Genomic DNA, 24292 nt, shown 5'->3' with positions numbered 1-24292 from the left:
AAAAGAAGAAATAAAAGTGAGGGATGAAGAGGAGGTTTTATATTCAGACAGAGGCAGGTAGTGATCAGCAGGCAGGTGAAAGGTAGGCAGAGGGTCTGACTGCAGTCCAAGCCTATACTACTGTAGCCTATTGTTATTCTCCTTCCATATAAATTCCACTAGACTAGAATGATATGTCATGTCACTCAAAATAACATGTTTCAATGATTGCCTGTTTTCTGTTGTAGCAATGTGTTGTATAGGGTAAGCTATGTAGGCTTAAGATATAGGCTACAAATGTCTTATTTTATCAGAAATTATGATCAATATAATATATATGGGGATTCCCGCTACCGTCCTCCCATGCCCCCCTGCCAAGACCTCTTGCCCCCCCCTTCGCCACCCCATGTAACATTTTCCAGATCCTCCATTGCGTGAGGACACAAGCAATTGCAGCCTGTGTTCAATGTGTTGACACAGAGCAATTGAATCCATGCTTTACAGTGAGAAGACTTAAAGAGCATCCTTGACCTCTTGTGGTGATTGTTTTTTTTTTTTGCTTTTTTTTATGATTTCTGCCTTTTAATCCGTGCTCCCTCCCTCTTTCTCTCATTCCCTGCCAACTTCTCTTCCAGAGTGCCAAACAGATGAAGGTGACATCCTGCCATCCAACCCTTTAGACTAGTCCAATAGATCCATAGAAAAAAAACCCTTATAGTTGATACACGGAATTAATACATGTGTCTATGTGCAGTTCACTTCATTAGAATAGAGATTAATGGACATTTTAGCTAGAAGTCGGTTTGCGTGAATAAATTCATCTTACCCACATGAGATATGACAAGGTTATGAGGAGATGCATTCCATTAATAAAGGCAAGACGTTTGGTCCTGCTAGCAACCAAAAAAAACTGTAAACCAAACTATTTATTTTAATAATTAGTATGACTTTTTTTTAAAATCTATTATCTATTTATTTGTATTGTTTCTCGTGGGATTCATAAGATGAATTTTTTCAATGCCTCATCACTCACTCATTTTAGTGATACGACCCCTTGTTGTGCTTCCCAAGTGTAGCTTTTAGTCAAACCTCTGGGAAATGCCTGCTGGCACAAATAACGGGGTTGGTCTCTGGGCTACACTTTGGTTGAAGTGCACAGACTTAAGCTCTGTCTTTGTGCGTGTGCGTGTGTGTGTGTGTGTGTGTGTGTGTGTGTGTGTGTCCGTGCGTGTGTGTTTCCCTTTACCAAACCCTTCTGATGTTATTCCTATTCATGAGGGTTGGAGAAAAGTGCTCTGGTTTGACCACTCGCTCATTTTTCCCCGAAATAGGCTTCTCACGCCACAAGCCAAAATACTGAACCTTTGGATGCACTCATCATGCTCCCCATATTTTGGCAACCTCGTCAGTGTCCACAGCCTTGCTCTTCAGGGGATTACAGAATGCGGGGCCCGGTCCAAAAAAACAAAATTCCAAAAGAGCCAGCCAAAATCTCTCACATTAAATACCCGCTAAAATGACACGCGATTTAAGATTACATTTGAAAAGATTGTATTAAAGCCTCTTAAATGGTTGTGTGTGTGTGTGTATCTGTAATAGATCCAGAGCCAGGTGACGCCTCATGCCATCGTGGTGCTGCCTAAGACTGATGGAATGGAGATGCTGCTTTGTTACGAGGACGAAGGGGTTTACGTCAACACCTACGGTCGAATCACCAAAGACGTGGTGCTACAGTGGGGGGAGATGCCTACTTCCGTCGGTATGTCCTACCCACACGTGTATTTATGTGTAATGTGAGTGTGTGTGTGTGTGTGTGTGTGTGTGTGTGTATGTAGCTGTTGTGTGTAGCTCATTTTAAAGCCTCGTAGCTCATTTTAAAGGAGAAGTAAGTGATATTGTTGTATTACTATAAGTGTGAAATCAGTCTATATGCATACAGCAATCAATTAAACAGTATGCACAATTCATAAGACAGGTCTCCCAGTCATTCAGTTTTGCAGTAATTGCCAGATAAAATTACGAGCATCCCGCTCGTTTTTTATCCAATCAGGTGACAGAGCGCTAAAAAGAGGCGGGTCTATGTGCCCGTGAACGATGACTCCCTGCTCTCCATTTCGGCACTATCTGACGAAGATGGCGGCACGTTCATGTGGTGGTGACATAGGGACGAGGGAGGGGACTGCTAAATGCAGTCACTGACAGGGAAGTTAGCTAAAAGAAGCATATCACTTACTTCTGCTTTAAAGCTGATTTTAATCAACTCTGGCTTCTTTGGCACTAGGGATGTAACGATATGAAATTTTGGGTACGATACGATACGATATTGCGATTGATATCACGATATCACGATACGATATTAAGCGCGGAATTCATTTCTACCCCCTCAAATGAAATGTTGTACCGCTGATTTAAATAAAACATAAACACAAGAATAATTCAAATTTTTTATATCTTAATATGAAGAAGAGATTTCTGAGAGATTTAAACAACTTGTCACCAAAACAAAGACACTGCTTCTCTACTGCTGTTTTTAAAGAAGCATTACACCTATATTTTTCAAACTGAAATAGGAATTTTAAATCTAAACTTAATTTAGTCACTTGTCTGTAACTGTAAAAGTATGTATAAAATAAAAATAATTTAAATAGTGTGATAATTTCCCCATTTTATTTATGTTTTATTTGCTTATCCAACTCTATTTTTGCAAGCCATGCTTTTACCTTATTAGGCCTACATTATGACAAGCACAATGAACTCTGTAAAATATTTATTTATGATTTTTATTTGTTATTAACTTAACTTGCAGTCTCAAAATCAATGTTTTTGCAGTGCACTCCTCTCCCCCCTCCCTTCCTCACACTTTCGCAACGTCACCTTCATTTGACCAAAGTAGTGTCACCTAAGTTTGACATAGTAGGGATTCCATAGTATTGCGCAACATGCTGTTAGCTACTGTCTGCTGAGTTCACGTGAAGTTGTGATGAATATATCAAGGATCTTTGGACTTATTTCCTTCATCTGCCTTTCACGGAAGTTCGCCGACTTTACCGGGGATTTAACGCGCGGTGGCGGTGGATTCTATTCTATTGTAGTGATCTTACATAATTCACCTATCGAACTGAAGTTCCGGGGTTCCGGGGGAACTGTTATTCTGGGGGAATTTCCTGTTTTGTCTTGTTGGCGTTTTGAGACTATTAGGCCAGGCAAAGTAAGGCATTTTGGGGCCAAAAATAGAATAAATTGTAAAAGAATTTTTTTCAGCTCAGATAATTTCTATGAGGTGTCCATAACAACATACTAAAAGTCCTAAGAAATCCTAGTTGGGGAAATATGTTTAATTCTCATCAATCCGAGATGTGTGCCAATAAGGCGAGACACCAATAAATCCCAATAGGGCAATTTTTTTCCTTTAGTCCTATCAAAATGAAACTTTACACAATGAAAGTATCCATGAAAATTTAAATGTTTTGTATTACAAGTTTCTTTGAAAATTAATTTTAATATGCAAATGAGCTATACACTAATCGTACATGCCCAAAATAAACCCAAATAGGCTTAATTTTTTCCTTTACTCCTACCACAATAAAACTTTACATAGTAAAAGTATACTTGAAAAGTAAAACATTTTGTATTACAAGTTTCTTTTTAAATGAATTTGAATATGCACATGAGCTCCACACTTATTGAATATCCAATCATCGTACTGCCAATGGGTGATGGCAATGCTGCTTTTAGACTGGCCTCTAACCTGAAAAACTGCCTGGCTTACCTGCCAGGGGTACAACAGGTGCCTCTCATGAATTAGATTTGTCTCTTCAAATGCCACTGCACGCAATTTGATAGCACTACAACCAATCAGAGCAATGAACAAGGTGACGTATTAAGCCCCGTTCGTTTAGCGAACAGCGGGATTAACTGCTAAATTGAACTTTTGCCGTGGTCGGTCGGCAAAACAGAACATTCCTCTTACTTGCTAATGAAAGATTTGAGTCCCGTCTTCCAAATTGTAAAGGGTCGAGGCCCCAGAGCACCATACATAGGGCTCTGGCCCGCCCATATCAGATAGAACCAATTAAAACGCAGCTCAGGATTTCTTGACATATTTAATGAGCTTCAATGGAGAGTGCCCAGACCAACAGGCGCAGCACATTTAATTTGCCAGCGCCTAGTGGCAGGTCTGGAGTTCCAGGCTAGTGCCATTCCCTTTCCTTTGCCAAATAGACGAGATGTAGAATCACAGTCTGAAATGGCATGGAGAAAGAGGAGATTGTCACACACCTTGGGACCAAGTAACTCCTTTGTCTACTTTATGCACCATATCCGTCTTGTTTTTGTTGCTTTCTTTGGTTCTGGTGCCAGAAACAGCTTGTGTGCATTCAGATCAGCATGATGCAACAAGAGTTCTAACAAGTCTGTATCATCACCTACTGAGACTGTGTCTTTTGTTCTGGCAGAGGCAATGGCAGTTTGGACAATGAGCACATCTGCATCGTGCTTTGCATGGTTTGTTATACACCATTTTTATCTTGCAAGTTTCTTTGAAAATGAATTTTAATATGCAAATGAGCTATGCACTAATCAAATATAGGCTACCCAAAATATATCCGCACAGGCTTCATTTTTTCCTTTAAAGATCCAAGTGACTGCTGCAGATATTGCTGCGGTTGGTTGCATACACATTCAGTACTTTATGAGTCCTCCTATATGTGAACCTATTGTGTATCAGCCACTGGCTCTGTTGCCAGCAGATAACAAAACATCACAGGTGTTTTGTGGAAGACATCCCTACTCCTTCACTCTCAAAGGCCATCGTGGTCTGGTATGATGCAGATCCTGCATCTTCTAGATGAACACCCTGGGAGAGCTTCAGTAACATTCCTTCCAATGATTGATCTTGATCCCAGTGATGAATCCTGCATATACTCAACATTGAGGTGTTTGGCAACTCAAGCTCTGCAGTATGATGTGACCCCTGTTCTGACGTTCAACCAACCCCTTCTGGAAAGCCTTCACCATTATATTTTAACTTCTAATACAAATGTTTTACTTTTCATGTAGACTTTCATTGTGTAAAGTTTTAATGTGGTAGGAGTAAAGGTAAAAATTAAGCCTATGCAGATATATTTTGGGTAGCCTATATTTGATTAGTGCATAGCTCATTTGCATATTAAAATTCATTTTCAAAGAAATTTGTAAGACAAAAAATGGTGTATCACAAACCATGCAAAGCACAATGCAGATGTGCTCATTGTCCAAACTGCCATTGCCTCTGCCAGAACAAAAGACACAGTCTCAGTAGGTGATGACACAGACTTGCTAGTACTCTTGTTGCATCATACTGATCTGAATGCACACAAGCTGTTTATGGCACAAGAACCAAATAAATTAATGTATAGCTGTCCCCAGACAAATGTGCAACATCACATCTCTCTTCCTGAGATCCTCTGAGATTGTCTTTCCCTTTTGGCATGTCTGACCTGTATGGGTTCAGTTTGGTGAGCATAAACTGACCTGGTTTTATCTGTGTTTTATCTGGTGCCGCCCAATTACTTCCCTAAAGATCTCTCATTACATTGGTCCATTTCATCACTCAATTTGGCCAATCTGATTGTGTTTACCTGCTCAATTTAAGCAATGCAGCTCAGGGTTCACAAACTTTTGCACATACAAAAGTTGTCAAATAATTTATTTTTGATCAGTTTTAACAATTGATTTCCGGTAAAGAAAAATGTGGAATTGATAAACAAAAATCTGTTATTTCATATAAAAAATACTGGTATTGATAAAAATTAATTAATGATAGTCAAAATAAATAAAATTCCAAAAGGCGAGTTAATTGGTCCCAAGGTGTGTGACAATCTCCTCTTTCTCCATGCCATTTCAGGCTGTGATTCTACGTCTCGTCTATTTGGCATTGGAAAGGGAATGGCACTGAAAAAAGTAAAAAATTACACTAGCTGGGGGGGGATCTAATTCATGAGAGGCACCTGTTATAAGTAAGCCAGGCAGTTTTTCAGGTTAGAGGCCAGTCTAAAAGCAGCATCGCCATCACCCATTGGCAGTACGATGATTGGATATTCAATAAGTGTGGAGCTCATGTGCATATTCAAATTAATTTAAAAAGAAACTTGTAATACAAAATGTTTTACTTTTCAAGTATACTTTTACTATGTAAAGTTTTATTGTGGTAGGAGTAAAGGAAAAAATTAAGCCTATTTGGGTTTATTTTGGGCATGTACGATTAGTGTATAGCTCATTTGCATATTAAAATTAATTTTCAAAGAAACTTGTAATACAAAACATTTAAATTTTCATGGATACTTTCATTGTGTAAAGTTTCATTTTGATAGGACTAAAGGAAAAAAATAGCCCTATTGGGATTTATTGGTGGCTCGCCTTATTGGCACACATCTCGGATTGATGAGAATTAAACATATTTCCCCAACTAGGATTTCTTAGGACTTTTAGTATGTTGTTCTGGACACCTCATAGAAATTATCTGAGCTGAAAAAAATTCTTTTACAATTTATTCTATGAAAAACGCTATTTTGCCTGGACTATATCAGGAGTTTACTGTCTGCTCCGTTGTTGTTACTTGACAAGTGCATTAATGTCATTAAAGCAGTTAGCTCCGTCTTTTGACACTCCGCCTCCGACTCCTGTCTTTACACGCCACACTATTCTATTTTTTTTTTTTTTTTTTTTTTTTTTTTTATAATCTCATTTCCTCACGTTCGCCTGGATTCATAATGATATAATTGACTCGCGAGCAACTTTCTCTTCAGTCTGGTGAGCTAGTCTATCTTTTTCTCTATCTCTCCCTTTTCTCTTTCTCTCTCTTCTTTGCTGCTACATGACTCAATGTTGTGAAGCTGCACGCGCTAGTGTAAACAACGGCCCACGTGAGACGTGACTGTTCAGTTTAAAGTTAGAAGTCATGTTTCAGTGATAAGATGTTGTGTCAATGTGTTATTGTTTGGTTTCCAATGTTGGTGTGGCCCATACAGTGTTAGATTGAGTGCTACGTTTATGACAACGTTGCTTACCAGACTCTCCACAATGACGGAGCGCATTTACCATGCACGCTCGCCTCAATACCGTGACGCGGTATAACAAGAAAAAACTTACGGTTGACATTCGTGGACTTTTCATATCGCGAACGACCGTTTTGCGGTATATTGTTACATCCCTATTTGGCACATATTATAGGAACACCCAGTTCAAATGATATATATTATGAATCACCAAACTTGTAGTCAAGAGGTTTAAAAAACTCCAGTGATACCCATAGTACCCATATTTCAGTGCTTGTGTTGCAATGTAGATCAAACATGTAGTAAATTCTCAGAACTGCGGCGTAAGGGGGGTTCATTTAAGGTTTAATGCATTCATTAAAAAATCAGTTTATAGAATCAGTCTCTGCATCAGGGCTACCAGAGCTGCTTAGAAGGAACAAGAATAAAGGAGGGTAAAAGTTTGAGAAAGACGGAAGTTGGATGTAAATGATCCATGGGGAATGTAGAGGGAAAAGTTATTGCGTAAGACGACACAAGGAAAGAAAGAAAGAGAGAGAGTGGGAGGGGGAATCGATGACAGTCCAACAAAGAAGTGTGTACAAACATGGATACAGAAGTGATACAGAAGTGACAAATTATAGTAACAGAGCAGTTTCAATGCGCCTTGAAGTAGATTCTACAATTTTCTCTATAACGTTTACAGCCTCAAGACTTTCCTATAGGTCTAAATGCAGACGAACATTAAATTAACGTCCTTATGGACCCTTTTCACAGTCATTTAGTCTATCGGCTAAAGAGCATGATGGGATGTTATTGCATAATTATAAAATTGCATTGGACCTGTGTGTAAGCATCTTCATTCATCATGTTCCTATGTCTTCTTACTTATTCAGGGTTTTTGATTACTGTTTCCAATAGAAAGAACCACCATTTCCTTGTATTCTACTGCCTCTTGGTGGCAGCATTGGGTATTACACCTTCAAAGTGACCACTATTTTGGCATATGCCAGTACATCTTGATTCCACATTGTGCATTTGGAACTTGGTGGAATGTCCTTATTACATTTTTCTATATCTATATTATATATTTCTATACATGTTTATTCTTGTACTTTTCCATGTATCATTAACGCTTCTCTTGTGTTGTCTCCCCTCCAGCCTATATCCATTCTAATCAGATCATGGGCTGGGGTGAGAAAGCCATAGAGATCCGCTCGGTGGAGACGGGTCACCTGGATGGAGTCTTCATGCACAAGAGAGCCCAGAGACTCAAATTCCTTTGTGAGCGGAACGACAAGGTAAATAAAACACCCACACAGTATTGGATTTCTTGCTCTTCGATTCTCAGTTATTCAGATCTATTTCTAGGAAACGATTGGAGTGCAATCCATTATATGTAAAAACAAATATATATGTTTTTGAGCACAAGGTTTGGTGTTATTTTCACAGATCTTCCACAGTCCCACCAAACCGAATTGCAAACTTTTAACGCCATTACAGGTAACACCTTTGAAGACAGCCGATAATGTCTGAAAGGTTGTTGTGGGGGAGATTTTTGGTGCATCTTGGTCATATAATACCTACCCCAATAGCAAAGAAATGTGCCACAGAAGCTTGAATTTCAACACAAATAAATGCTTTAAATTCATGAAGGGTTTATTCTGAACTGACACCTCTATGTACATAGTAAATAAAATTGACATAAACGATATACATTTCTTGCATAAATAACATTTCATAAATATAAAATATAATCTGTAGTTATTGAGAAATTATTATATTTTTAGAATGTTGGACAGAAAATTAAATATTCTCTCTTCTTTTAGGTGTTCTTCGCATCGGTGCGTTCGGGAGGTAGCAGCCAAGTGTTCTTCATGACCCTCAACAGAAACACTATGATGAACTGGTGATGGCCCCGCCCACTTTCAACTCCTAGCCTAGCCCTTCCATTGGCTGGCCCCAGCTAAACCACGTTGGCCCACGGGACACATCTCACAAATGAGCCCCGAATTTACCGAGAGGCCACACAAGCAAAAACTCTTTTAAAAACTGGAGAGACTAAAAAAACCGCTGTAGGGAAGAAGAAGAAAAAAAAGAGTAATCGTAGAGACAAAAAAAACAACAAAGAAGAACTGTTCTAAATAAAGAGAAGTGTTGCCCCTAGATTGTGTCGGAGGGGTCACGCAGAAGCCATCTTTACTCAAATGACAAAAAAAACGGCAAACTGGTGCCACTGACTTTCCAAAAATATTCCTACTTTTGTCTGTCTCCGTCTGTAACTCTTTCCCCTTTTTTTGTGTCTGTTCTCCGTTTTACCTCCCTACCTATCATTTATGTGTGAGCTTACTCGCTGGGGAGAACTACACCTCCAGGGTTGCAGAAATAGATGAATTAACATATGTTCTTTTGAGTGCAGCTGAAGGGGTGAACAAATCTATCTGGATGTCTGCGGTAAGAGCAGACAGCCTGAATGGATTGATTTTTTTATTTTTCTTCCCATCTCCTACTCCACTCATCTTTTTCGGGCTCCTAACAAAGTGAATTGTAATTTAGTGTTTCGATCGCATTTCGCTGATAGAGATGCGGCGAGACAACCCTCCTGTCACAGGCGGGTTGTAACAGTATGCAAAAGATGATGTCTGTCTATGTGTCCCTTTAAAAAATAAAATCACTGGTCAGTCTTCTTCCCTTGCCTTTTCCCCTCTTCCCCCCCCCCTCCTTATTCATCCCCCTGTTTTCACTCTTAAATGTCTTTAAACTCTGAAGGTGCTGCATCAGAAATACTGTAATATTAAATGATCTACGAGAGCGTAATTTTTTCTGTTTATTTCTGTTCTTTTCTTTACTCTGTGACTGACACGGTCGGTCTTTGAAAATGTCTTGACAAAAATGTACAGCACATCCGTGTCTCTGAAATCAGGAGTGTATGTCAGTGCGTGCGTGCGTGCGTGTGTGTGTGTGTACGTGTGTTTGACTTGATGTTGAAATGAATCCCATTTAAATCAAGTTCGAATCAAAGTGGGATATCGGGAAAATCAATGTCCAGAAAAAGAGTCAAAAGTAATTCACTTTTCCGCGTGCGCGCACGCGCGTGTGTGTGTGTGTCAACTTTTACCTTAATGCGATCAAAGCAAACGTTTCAAGTGTGTTTACATGCAGATTTATGATATTATCTTCTTAGAATGAAGTTCATGAGTTGGTGTATTTGAACACCAAGCATTTAAAAAAAAATAAGGCAATATTAGTGGTTCATTTTTTGTTTTTGGAGTGTCTATCTTTCTGTCCGTTTCCTTTTTAACACAGTAATGTATTTTTTTTTTGCCTATTCACAAATAAGGCTGTGTGTCTCTGTTGGGAATATGAATATGCATATGAACAGCTTATCTCCTCAGCAGGATGTGGGCTAACTATCCCGAATACTGTGTGCATGTGAAAGCACTCATTGTCGAAAGCTGTGGTGTCCTTTTTTTTGTTGAAATCCTAAAAAGCTCCTAAGTAACTGTTTGGTTCTTCTGATGATTTTTGGCTCCTAACTGTTTGTACAGTGCCTAGCATGATGTAAGCAAAACTAAAAATGGAGGGCAAAAGATTACCCGCTCACGTTCTATTCTAAGTAATAATTTGATTGCCTATACGGTTGTTTTTACACTGTTTTTTTTGTTTGTTTTTGCGTTGTTTCCTCATGGCTGATGTTATGGAGATGTACTTTAACAAAGGAGTAACAGAAATATTTTTTTTCATTTCTTTCTCAAAAAATGTAGTACAGCTCGATCATTAATACATATTCTGTATTACATGTATAACACTATTTAGGATGGACAAGGCCATGCATATAAATTCATCCTCGTTGGAGAGCACTGTAATGAAGATAAGTCTATTTTCTGGGGGATTCACTGTAGGTTTGGCAGTATGTTTGTTGGCCTATGGTTGACACAAAAAAAAACTATAGACTCATTCCGCCGATGATGTAACTATCAACTTTTCTCTGTTAAATTATTCAAAGTTTTATATTTTCAAGTATTTTTTAAACACATCCATACAGTAGCTGTTTCCGTGCAGCTTTCAAGTTAGGTTCACTGAGCCCCGTTAAGGGGAGCAGGCTAACACTTTAGCAATAAAGAGCCGAACTGAAGAAACCACTGTCTTCCCTCTGTGTGTGTGTGTGTCTGTGTGTCTGTGTGTATGATTAATGAGAAAAAGTGTGAATGGGGCATTATTACTGTGTTTATCAGTCCTTCATGGAATTCACTCTTCCCATTGGAAAATGCTGATGGTCATTACACTGGGGACTCTCCCTTCAAAAAGACGAAACCACTGTATTCTTTATTCTGTTTTATTTCCTGTTTTCTTTTATTTTGAAAGAGCATTACTAATGTCCTGTTTTGGGATTGTATTTGTTTTGTAAAAGAGATGCTGTAAGAGAGAAATAAATGATACTAGAGCATTATTCTGAGTGTGTGTCTGTTTTCCTACTGGATGCGTTTGGGAGAGAGAGAAGCTCTTTTCTGCAAGCATGCACAATCAGCTTCGACCCTCAGACTTTGCCCGCCCCCCCTAGTGTATCATTGACAGCAAGTGTGTGTGTGTGTGTGTGTGTGTGTGTGTGTGTGTGTGTGTGTGTGTGTGTGTGTGTGTGTGTGTGTAAGAGAGAGAAATAGAGAATATTGGCCAAATTATTCTCTTCAAAATAACACAACTTTGAATCTGAGCAGCAAATTTTGCTTTTTATGTTAGTCATGTTGTATTACATGATCAATTGCCATACACAGTGTATCATAGTTCACAATGTAGCACCACAGGTAATATCCTGAAACCAATAGACTCCAGTCTGTTTTACTCTTTGCTCGCCATGTTTATCATTTTATTGCTTCCCTCCAATAGTATTGTGTGTGTGTGGGGTATATAGTGGATTAATTAGACCACTGTTAATTGTTATATGTAAGATTTATCTCTGTATTGTAGTGTATATGTGTGTATAGTGTATGTGTGTGTGTGTGTGTGTGTGTGTGTGTGTGTGTGTGTGTGTGTGCACATGCATGTGTGTGTGTGCACACGCATATGTGTGTCGATTAGTGAGTGGACACAACGTGATAGGCCATGCAGTTTTCATTGATCATTACCTCCTGGCTGACACTCTGGACCCAGCATGGAGTCGGGGAAGGTAAGAGATAATTCTCGACAAATACATTCTTAACATGTATTCATAGAAATTGAATTCTCTATTTCTATATTTGTAATCATGTGAGCAATATTTGCAAACAGGTGGCTGGTCACTTTATTGCTGGCTTATGAAGCATTAGGCACTCAAGAGGGGTTGCATTTTCCACTCTGACCTGAATGTAAAAAAAATAACTGCTTTTTATTGATCGGCGTGTTCACTGTTTGCACTGTCACTTTGGATTTTTTCAGGATTTTAAAATGCCATGTGTGTGTCAGCCACATCACGATCTTAGTTAAAATGTAAAATGTTTAATTCGAGCATTCTTATGTAACTTCTGTATGATTACCAGGAATAATGCATAAGACAGGAATAAATCTGCAGCTTATGTGGATAAAGTATTTTCTGCATTTCTAGTTGCGCTTTTATTTGTGACTGTTTACATTGTGAGTACAGCTGAGTGACTATTTAAACACACACATCCTTGCTTGTGTGCATGTGCGTGTTAAATTGCGTGTTTGTCAATGCATTTGTGTGTGTGTGTGTGTGTTTGTGTGTCCTGAATGATTATACCGTTCACTCCTGCAGCAGCTCACAGGTACATTGGCCTTGGCTGTGTTCACTGCAGTTCTGGGGTCCCTGCAGTATGGTTACAGCCTTGGTGTCATCAACGCACCCCAAAAGGTAGGCTTTCTATTTTAACAAAACACTTTGAGTGCCCCTCTTTACCAAACACAGAAGAGTCAGTAGAGTGGCATACTGTAGTCAGAAGTCAGAATCAACCTCCTGTGGATGTCTTCTGTTGGAAGAATTGGCAGAAATGAAACACATTTAAAATTAATTTAAATATTATTTAAAATCTAAGCAAATCTGTACACATGAGTAATGCTCCTAAATGGATAAGTTGCTGTGTTGTCTTTGATGTCTTCTCCGATGCTTTGTACTTTAATATGGCAACCAGTATACTTTCATTAATGTCTTGAGTAAGAATGTTAGTTTAATGCTTTTTTATTTAATGTTTTCCTTTACATTATGTTATCCATCACACTAATTGTCACTGTCTAATATGTGTTATATTGTGTTTTATGTGATACCTTTAAACGTACCTTTCAATAATCCTCCTGCTCAGGGACAACGGATGAAAATGAGCTTTTACAGCTAACATAGCTGGCATATTTACATTGGTTGAAATATTAATGCTGGGCGATGAGCATTTTCTCAGAATGATAAAAAAATTATAAAAAATGGCATTTTATTGTACTGCCCCTCCACACTAAGTCCTTTCTATTGGCCAGCATTGATGATGAGGTCTTCCCTCATTGGCTCCACTGTTGATTACATCTTCAACTGTTGGGGAGGAATTTGGAATGGAAGCTCTGGCCGGCAAGAGCATGGCTTCCCTCTCTGTTGACAGCCATGTCTGTCATAGAACTGGTATATTTGAGCTTAAACCTTATGTGGACATTTTCCAGAACCGAAAGCATGAAACAGATGCAGGCAATGCCCTGCTGTTTCTCGTGTAATATCCTGCATCCCTACCATGGTTATCAAGTTACTTTTGGTCTGCCCGTTATTTTTTTGCCAGGAGATCACTTCAGCACAATATTCGAGATACTGTTTATGACCAATCCATGGCTATCTGTCTTTTTTTCAGCGATGATACACCTTTTGCTTTTTCATTAAAAAAATTCAAACGTTGTGATCATCATCTTATTAGTCCCAAATATGCCACCACTTTTTCATATCAGCTCTGGTTTCCCTGCCTCAGAACTTTATGCAGAAGAACTTGAAAGCTCAAACTGAACTTTTCCAAATCTTGCCTTGATCTTTGTCCGTCTCACATTGCTATTGTATCTAAATAAGGGAGGTTCTCCAATGAGTTTTGGTTGCGTTGATGTCGAGACCTGTCTGCTTGGCAAATATTTCAAGCCTGTTTGTGCATTATTGTATGTTGTGGATGTTGGTGGCAAAGATGGCTAGGTCGTCTGCAATGTACCAATGAACCCGGGCTTGTCATAATGGTGTCCAGCTAATGGACCTTGTAAGTTAATTTTCTGTCACAGCAAGACGTAAATATGTCGGAATTCTGAACTACGAAATAACTCATTGGCTAATGACTAAATAGCAGTCACGCTGTTGATGGATGATGGTTTCATTGAGACATGTACACACACTTCAAATGTGATGTGAGTGGGTAAAATATAGACCTAGAGCTACCATGTATAGCCTAAGTGATATATTTCCAACAGGCAGAACAGATAGACAGGCTAATTTTTTATCTTATTTTGAATGACAATGTGCTAATGATTAAAATTGGCATCATCATTTGTCATAATCACCGGCATTCAAGTAGTTCTGGGAAATGTTATTTGATGCGTGACGAACGTCTGCTATTTCTAAATGAGATTTAAAGGTGCTCCGAGGAACTTTCAATTTGTGTTCATTCTTGCACCCCCTTTTGACAAAAGCGGTAGTGTTTTTACTACACCAGCTGTTGTGTGTAGCAGTCTTTGCACTGATGGTGCCGTTTTCTGTTACATGTCATTTATAATCATCAGACTGTTTCAGAAATATTTTAAAAGTTCCTTGTAGCACCTTTAAGCAGAAAGATGGATCCATGTACTTATTTGTGTTTGCATATCTTGTGTATGCCCTTTCACCTGTCTCTGTGTGACTGACGATCCATGTGTCCGTGTCATAGGTCATTGAGAAGCATTATGGGCGAGCCCTGGGGGTGTGGTCAGAGAGGGCAGCTGTCCTGTGGGAGAACGGCACAGAAGAAGATGAGTTCTCGGAGGCGGGCGCACATCCCTCCGTGGTCATCTATTGGTCACTGTCAGTGTCAATCTTCTCCATCGGTGGAATGCTCTCCTCCTTCTTGGTGGGGTTTGTGGGAGATCTGAGAGGGAGGTGAGAATGAAATGATGGGGATATACAGTATAACCATGCAACAATGGCAAATGTGGAGTATGGAGATTGATAAGAGATCCAACTGATTCCTCCAAAATCAGTTGGAGGAATTTTTTTGTACACGTTATCTTATCCTTTATCTGTGTTTCTACACATCTCCTTCTGCCACTTTTCTATCTCTTTCCAACCTACAGGGTAAAGGGCATGTTAATGGTCAATTTTCTGGCTGTAGCTGCTGGACTGCTAATGGGTCTGTGTAGGATGTGGAAGCCTCACATCATGGTCATCGCCGGCCGCGCTGTTATGGGCTTTTACTGTGGTACAGCATTATGATGTGTTTTATATGTTGTGTTTATGGGTCATACGTTGTCCTCATATGATTAGGAAAATGTCCCTTCATGACAAGGATGAAAGCTAATCATTTACCAAATATGACCAAATAGGTCAACACTTTACAAAAAGGTCACATTACTTAACTGTGTTAATGCTTAGTTAATGCTTTATACACATTAAATAAACATTAATTGACTTATATGCTAACTAATCATAGGTAATGCTAAACCGAGCATTAACTAGCTGTTAATAACTACGCATTTACAATAAGCTTTATTAGCATTAACTAACTGTTAATAGCATTAGCTTAGCGCAACAGTTAATGAATTAACCCTTATTGTGAGGTGTTACTGGTATTAGAGAGGACATTAAGACAGGTTTTTAAAGTTCACTTGGATAGAAATAAGACACAACATAGTTCCTCTCCTTATTGTCATATATTTTGCAACAGATGTTTGTTTAAAGTTGGTTAACTCACAATGTGTGTGTTTCAAGGATTGACATCTGGGCTGGTGCCTATGTATGTTGGTGAGATTGCACCGAAGGCTTACAGAGGGGCTCTGGGAACATTACATCAGCTGGCTATTGTCGTTGGCATCCTCATCAGCCAGGTGAGGTGAACTAACACACACTCACATGCACAGCAGCGTGAACTGTTGATATACGACGTACTGAACATCTAACCAAAACTATGTGTGTTTGTTTGTGTTTGTGTGTGTGTGTGTGTGTTTATGTGTGGATGTAGGTAATAGGTTTGGACTTTCTACTTGGTAATGATGACATGTGGCCCCTGTTGCTTGGTTTGTCTGGAGCCCCGGCAGTATTGCAATCCTTTCTGCTGCCTCTTTGCCCTGAGAGCCCACGGTACCTTTACATTCTCCTGGGCAAGGAGGAAGAGGCCAGAAAAAGTAAGAATAACACACAGAGACCCTCTATGTACGGAAGCCCTAAGAGGACATGGAATAATACATTTCTGCTTTCTCGGTTTTCCAGTGATAACAAGTTCCTTTGAGTTGTTACCTAGTGGGTCATGAGATAACCGAGCTTGTTTCCTCGCATTACTTATAATATTGTACACCGTTACCTTGTGATCACGAGTTAAATACCTTCCGATCTCAAGTTAATGGCATCTAATATTTTAGATAATGAGTATAAAAAAAGCGTTGTTATCCTGTAACCATGAGTGAGTTGTCTTGTTAAAAGAGAGTGTAGTGTATTTCGTTATGACACATTTTAAGATTACTGATAATCAGGAGATTGTTTAATTACATACATAATTAACTATAAGGGGAGCCAGGAGCAGCTCTCGTGCATATGTGTGTGCAGAGTTAGGAATGTGGATTGCTTAAGTTGAGGAAGCCAGCAGGCCAGGGCTGTACAGTGCGACAGTTTTGATCGCATTTGCTACTAAAATTGATCACGTGCGATGATGAATGCAAGTCCACTCGCACTAGTGCTAATACGCAGATGCTGTCGCTTTGAGACACAGAGGAGCGCTGCACAACACTGCTTAGAGGGCTCTACATTAACACTCTCCAAGTGCGGGTAAATATAGTCTTAGGCAAGTAAGTTATAGAGTCCACCCGCTACTTTGGCTGGTGAAAGATGTGTGCTCTGGATCTGTGCTTGTGTGGCGGTTCTAGCGTCTAATCAACTTCCCCAACGGCAATAAGGAGACAGCTCCTAACATTAACACAGTTAAGTTAGCACGTGTGCAAACAGAACATTTCCTGTGCGCCTTCACATTAAAAGCCGATTACTAGCCAAACATGAGTTGACTTTTATTTTGAAGCCGGTAAGAACAGGAAGTTAGTGCTTGACAGCCATGCAGTGCTTTAGCTACAAAGGCAACTCATTCAGCTGCAGAGAGCACGCCACAGTAGTCTACTTAAACAAATAATCGCAACACATTCACAACAACCTATTTAATTTATTCTAAATTGTACCAATTTGTATACTTATTTATTAAATAGGCTATGTTTAATGTTTTAACTGTTTAAAGTTTGGTTTTAATTAACAGATGGACATTTTCTTAAAATTTTCTAAAAATGTTTATTATTATTACTATAATAATTATATGTATATAGGCTACAAAAAAATACAGATATAGATATTATTTTTATATCTTTATGGGGAGAAATAATTCTGAATCTGCAAAAAATTGCAATTGGCAGGTTGGATTATTTTGTCTAAATTGCAATCAGTGCACCCCTATTCATTGTTCTACAATTATTACTGCACATCCTAGGATATAATATTAATTGAGAATCTCAAATGAGACCAAGATGACATGCTCAAAGGTAATTAGAGCAAAATTCAAGGGTTAAGGTTATGAAAGTTTTTGATCATACTTGTGTGCTACCAAATTTATTTTTGTGCTACTGATTTTTTTGCTTGCTAGCACCAGTGCTACCACCTACAAAAATAAGTGTACAGCCCTGCAGCAGGCTGATCTGTAGATCATTCAAATTGTACACAATAGAGGGCTCCGAGATGGTCCTTGGTGGGGGCAATTTAAGACCGTTTGGTTAAGATTTAACAGCTAATTTATTGGCCCCTGGCTAAAGGGATTGTCCTAAAGTTACTGAATCAGACTTCTTAGCGCCCCATGGGATATCGCCTCTAGGGATTGATTAACACAGATGTCCTCTGAACAGTATAGGTTGGAGATAGTTAGGGTCCACCAATCAGGGGTTAGGAAGGACAGATCTTTCTGACCTAAGGACCAATCAGCTCACTTATATTATCAGGTTAAAAGATGCAGACACACAGGCAGAGGTTAGGTTGGGATAATGGAATTGGCTAACCGGGCATGGCCCGCCTGGTCTGACACAGGCGATGGGTTATTTTATCCTAATAAAATACTTTATCCACCTCAACTAATTTCTGTGTCAGCAGACTCATTTATATTCTTCAAACTAACATCTTTTGTGAATGGACCCCAGAAAATATACTGCAAGAGGAAATAAAAGGAATGATTCCACTAATATTTTAAATTGTAATCTTGAGATTTTTTCACTGCAATTTTTATTTCGGCAATGGATCTGAACATCTCTTGCACCACCGCAAATCAATCATTTGTACAGACAATTGCTCTAATCCAATTGCCCTGTGTTTGATTGCAGGCCTGCTTCGTCTAAAGGGGGCGTACGATCCAACTCCTGATATGGAAGAGATGAGGAGAGAGAAAGCTGAAGCAGACAGGGAGGCCCGGGTCTCCATTCTTTCTTTGGTAGGTCTTGGTCGGGTCACTTGAGATACAGTATATTGCCATAAATACATATCATCTTTTGCGAATTTTGCTCAAACTTGTGTGTCAACAAAGCATGTTATTGTGTTTTAAAAATCAAATGACTGAAGACTTTCTGGCCCACAGAACACTCACTATACAGTCCTGACATTCCTCCCTCAGGGTGGACAAAGACACTCTTAACCTCTTAACCATTCACATTAATCAGCAACCAAAGTAATCTAAGAATATCATGTAATTGTGATAGATAAAGGTAAATCATTAATTAGATTAGTTATATAATAGTTATGCAGTGGTGAAAGAGTCTCCGCACAGCCAAGCTTAAACAGATAAGGGAAACTGAGCGAGGATCTTGAAAGATGAGATTTGAAGCACGCAGTTGAGTTCTTGTATTATGGTGCGGCAACCATAAACTGAGCAGAAAACTGATGTTTTAGACATCATAGTAACCTGTCTGTTTAAGGCCACCTTTATGCTAAGAAAAAGAATACACTCAAACAGCAAAAACAAACATTGCAATGACAATATTTTACTGCTCTGCATCTTCCCCAAGATTTGCTCCTCCGTGTACAGACGGCAACTCATTGTTGCCCTCATGATGCACCTCTCCCAGCAGTTTTCTGGAATCAATGCGGTGAGTGCAAACTGTATTTCAACTTTGCCTATCACTCTGTGTAGCCTACTGAATTTAATTAACACTCATATACTCATTTTGATTCATGATAAGGGGTCAGGAAAAATCATGGTTTAATCGTGAGAGCATAGAACAGTGGCCCAGAAGGGTAAAGCAAAAAGCCACATTAATTATGTAGTGACAACATTTCACTTACCACACTTCTCATGGCTTTTTCATAACAACTTCTGCAGTTGCGTTGTCCCTTCTAGGCCACTGTAGAATACTAAACGCATACATCAGTGGTAACTGGGTCAAATAGTGTCTAATTGTTTTTGTGTCTTTACTGAAAGAAAGCGTGTGCATGAAATGTGTTCTGTTGTAAGACGGAAAATATACAATTTTTTTTTGTCTTCTAGATCTTTTATTACTCTACGGCTATTTTCTCTGGGGCTGGTGTCAGCCATCCAGTCTACGCCACTATAGGAGTAGGAGTCATCAACACAATCTTCACTCTGGTGTCTGTGAGTGGCAAAACACAGAACCATGGATCGCACGCATACGGACAGTGAACCATGATGAACATGCACTAATAGTCTATTATTTTCTTCAACACACATACTGTACCCTTTCACACACACACACACAAACACAGATAAACATTCTGCTGTCTGTTCTAGGTTGCAGTGGTGGACAGGGCCGGAAGGCGCACTCTGACTCTGGTTGGTCTAGCAGGGATGTGTTGCTGTGCAGTTGCCATGACAGTTGGCCTCAAATTTCAGGTTTGTTCAATCAGTTGTCAGAGCTAATAGTCTGTCAACAACTTGAGCTTGAACATCGTGTTATGGCACTGCCCAGTTTTAAATGGCCTGGCCCGCGATAGTCCTGTGATCTTGCTCTAAATCACTGAGACAACGTTGTAACTTTAAAAAACTTTCATCTTTGATACACTACACAAGATTTAAGAAAGACATTGTGGGGGAAAAAAAGGCCCAGAGGAAGAGATAAAAGAGCTTTGAGCTTTCTCAGGCAGCGTTTTGCTCATTTTAAGTAATCAGGAAACTGCCTTGACAGAAAAGTAGTTTGTCTTGACTGACTAAATCTTTCCTACAGAGTGAGTACGAGTGGATGAGCTACGTCAGCATGTCAGCCATCTTCCTCTTTGTGAGTTTCTTTGAGATCGGTCCCGGTCCCATTCCGTGGTTTATCGTCGCTGAACTGTTCAGCCAGGGACCTCGACCCGCCGCCATTGCTCTGGCTGGCTGCTGCAATTGGACCAGCAACTTCATCATAGGGATGACCTTTTTGTACATACAGGTAGGAAGAAATGACACACACAAACACATTTACTCTTAACTTGCGCAACACATGCACTTGCAATGGGTTGATGTGTCTTCGTTCCATTCACATCAAATCAGACTCAATATAATTATTGTACTTAAAGGAGAAGTGATATGGCTCCTTTAGCTAACTTCCTCTCAGTGACTGCAGTTAGCAGTCCCCTCCCTCGTCCCTACGTCATCCTCACATGAACACGCAGCCATCTTCATCAGATAGTGCCACGATGGAGAGCAGCGAGTCATCGTTCATGGGCACAGAGACCCGCCTCTTTATAGCGCTCGGTCTCCAGATTGGATGACAACGAGCGGGATACTCAAAATTGTATCTGGCAATTACTGCATATAGCTGAATGGCTGGGAGACCTGTGTTATGAACTGTGCATACTGTTTAAGTGATTGCTGTATGAATATAGAGTGATTTAACACGTATATTAAAAACTAAAAATATCACTTACTTCTCCTTTAATTGCTTTGTCTTTTATTTGTCTTTGCAGGCTGTTTTGGGTTGTTATGTTTTCGTCATGTTTGCTGTGCTGCTTCTCGGCTTCACGGTGTTTACTTACTTCCGGCTCCCCGAGACCAAGGGCAAGAGTTTTGAGGAGATCGCCGCTCTCTTCCAGAAGGGACGCACAGAGCTGGCACAGAGCCCCAACAACGCCACTGAACTGCAGCTGCTCAAAACATCCACAGATGCTTGAAACGCAACAGCTATGTGGTTGGTGTAGTCTACGTGTATGTGTTTTAAAATATGTCAGTATTTCAATGTCAAGTATGAATGTACATCCATCCTTATAGTGTTATGATACTAACGTGGTCAATTGAGGACTAAAGACATGTCATAATGTAAATATGAAAGCTACACAAAAGAAAAGAGTGACTCACTGGACTGGATTGGTGTGTTATATCTAAGAACTCTTATTGCAGAATTGTGACTTGGTGAAAAAAGCAGCTCTAATAGATATTGGATCACATAATATGACATACTTCTATGTGACAATGACCTGACACTGAGCTTAAGAGTGTCTTATATTGTGGTTTTTTTAGGCTTTTGGTGTGTTGGTTCACTTTCACTACTCATCCAGAGTGTGAATAGTGGGACATTTATTAGATGAAAAGCAGAGTATTTTCTTCAGGAAAAAAGTGGAGGCCAAACAAACTGGTCAAAAAGGAAATAAATATAGGGCTTTATACCATTATTGGTATAACACAACTCCAAATGAATGCTCAACAGACAACTGTTTGCTATCAAGTTTTCCATGTCACTGTTGTATTCAAAGCTTCTTTGTGCCCCCCCTAGTGGCCCAGTACGTATATTTGCAGAACCCTATGGAGAAAAGACCGATAGTGCAGTATTATTATAACATGAGTAGGTGTCTGTTATACTGTGTTGATGTTTGGTTGGCTGTATAGATGGAATTATTCCACAATTGTCTGTCTTTAAATATAATCATAAACCAGCTCCACTCAAACATGTGTTCTGTTTAATGTGACTCCACTTGTATGTTTGACCGTGCACTGTGCAGGATGATGTTTTTGTATGTGTGTCTAGAGTTTGACGCTAGAAAACTGGGGGAACAGTTTATTGGTGCTAACCTTGAACCTGAGGTCCAGGCATGTATGCACAAGCAGGACACTCTGACATTATTACTAGATTAGTTTGGGAGCCAATAAGGGTCAAGTACACAATTTTCAGAGCACCATTTGTGAAACTTAAAACTTCTACATACCTTTACTGTGGACTTTTAAGTGAAGTAAAGGTGACGTCTGTTGTTCCCCCAGCAATTCAACTTTTGAAAAAAACAAATATCTGCATATTTATATATTCTGGATTTCGGACTGAGAGTTCCCTGTTTTAAGGAGCCAGCGTTCCTTTTATAGCCAGTGGCTGCTTCTAGAACAAAGACCAATCGGGGAGAGCTCATAGCTGACAGGTTGCGATGAATGTTGAACCGACCAAAAAGTCAGTCCCTCTTACACAGTAACACCCAGGGACTATTTTTTAAGACGGTCGGTTGTTCCCTTCCCAGTAGGCTACACATGCCTCAGGTTTTCTCTGCAGTGTAACACACCTGGGAGCACAGGAATGCATCATCATTGTCGTTTTTTTACCCCAGAGTTTTCCTGGAGTGTGAACTGTCTTGTTTCTACAGTAGCCTTTGTGTTAAAGACAAAAACATCAGAAGTAGCCTACAGTGTTTTCATTAAAAAAACTACATTTAGGACAGAGACCATTTAAAAAAAATCAAGACAGTGAGTTTTTTTTATTTCTTAGAGGAGACGCAGATTCGATTGAATTTAGTAGGCTAACAATAAGATCCATTTACTTTAGTAAAGTCAGGTCTGCTGATCAGCGACTGCTGGATAAAATAAACACTCAAGAATACGAGTAAGCATATATCTGCATTTGTTTTGTGCTTTAAGCATAACTGATTTTGTAGAAATCAAGTTAATTATCCTGTTATATCTGTAAAACAAAGTTTATTTTTGTTATGGAAACAACTCAATTTAACTCGTTATCATAGGAAAGCAGAGAAAATAAAATTAATGATTCCGTCTGTTTGGGCGTCCGTAGAACCCTGCCTCTTTTACGGTATTAATGGCTTTGTCAACCAGGCTATACTTTTGAGGGTAACACTTTAAAATAAGGTACACAAAAAAAGAGTTTACTCTTTTAAAAAGAGTAGCTATACTGTTCCAAAAAAGAGTAGTTACTCTTCCAAATAAGAGTAGTTACCCTTCCAAAAAAGAGCAGTTACTCTTTTAAAAAGAGTAACTAGGGGCCTACTCTTTTTTGGAAGGGTAACTACTCTTTTTAAAACAGTAACCACTCTTTTTTGGAAGGGTAACTACTCTTTTTAAAACAGTAACCACTCTTTTTTGGAAGGGTAACTACTCTTTTCTGGAAGAGTAACTACTCTTTTTAAAACAGTAACCACTCTTTTTTGGAAGGGTAACTACTCTTTTCTGGAAGAGTAACTACTCTTTTTAAAACAGTAACCACTCTTTTTTGGAAGGGTAACTACTCTTTTTGGAAGAGTAACTACTCTTTTTAAAAGAGTAACTAGGCCTACTCTCTTTTGGAAGTGTAACTAGCCTACTCTTTTTTGGAAGAGTAACTACTCTTTTTTGGAGCAGTAGCTACTCTTTTTGGAAGAGTAACTACTCTTTTTAAAAGAGTAACTACTCTTTTTTGGAAGGGTAACTACTCCTTTTGGAAGAGTAACTACTCTTTAAAAAAGAGTAACGACTCTTTTTGGAAAAGTAACTACTCTTTTTAAAAGAGTAACTAAGCTACTCTTTTTTTGGAAGGGTGACTACTCTTTTTTGGAAGAGTAGGCCTAACTACTCTTTTTCGGAACAGTAGCTACTCTTTTTAAAAGAGTAACTACTCTTTTTTGGAACAGTAGCTACTCTTTTTAAAAGAGTAACTAGGCCTACTCTTTTTTGGAAGAGTAACTACTCTTTTTTGGAAGAGTAGCCTACTCTTTTTTGTGTACATTATTGTAAAGTGTTACCCGTCGTTGAAATGTATAACAACAATATTGCAAAGGCCAAAATACAGTTTGCTTGCTAGCTCGTGCTTTCCATTTCTTTAAAACTAATTGTTTTTCTTTGCTCAAGATTAATTTGCACAATTTACATTGTTTTCATTGTGCTCAATAAAGAAAGAAAGAAAAAACTGAAAAAAAGCGG

General features: G+C 39.1%; 2 protein-coding genes across 2 annotated transcripts in view; both read left to right on the top strand.

The window, feature by feature from the left end:
* Positions 1-11442, top strand: part of tnika (TRAF2 and NCK interacting kinase a) — a 69912-nt gene extending 58470 nt beyond the window's left edge. The window contains 3 exon segments of the mRNA XM_080042335.1: positions 1579-1738; positions 8154-8293; positions 8822-11442. Coding sequence (XP_079898461.1) covers positions 1579-1738; positions 8154-8293; positions 8822-8905 — 384 coding nt within the window. The 3' untranslated portion in view covers positions 8906-11442.
* Positions 11443-12141: 699 nt separating this feature from the next.
* On the top strand, positions 12142-21297 carry slc2a2 (solute carrier family 2 member 2; the record flags this gene model as incomplete). The annotated part of the gene is made up of 12 exons (XM_080042056.1): positions 12142-12156; positions 12742-12837; positions 14855-15063; positions 15258-15382; positions 15892-16007; positions 16142-16304; positions 18522-18628; positions 19200-19280; positions 19679-19783; positions 19940-20041; positions 20373-20576; positions 21094-21297. 12 exons carry the CDS (start codon positions 12142-12144, stop codon positions 21295-21297), a joined length of 1527 nt encoding a protein of 508 aa, XP_079898182.1.
* Between the last annotated feature and the right edge of the window lie 2995 nt (positions 21298-24292).

Source organism: Ammodytes marinus (assembly GCF_949987685.1).
Source record: "Ammodytes marinus genome assembly, chromosome: 15".
Lineage (NCBI taxonomy): Eukaryota > Metazoa > Chordata > Actinopteri > Uranoscopiformes > Ammodytidae > Ammodytes > Ammodytes marinus.
This window is presented reverse-complemented; position numbering and strand designations above follow the sequence as displayed.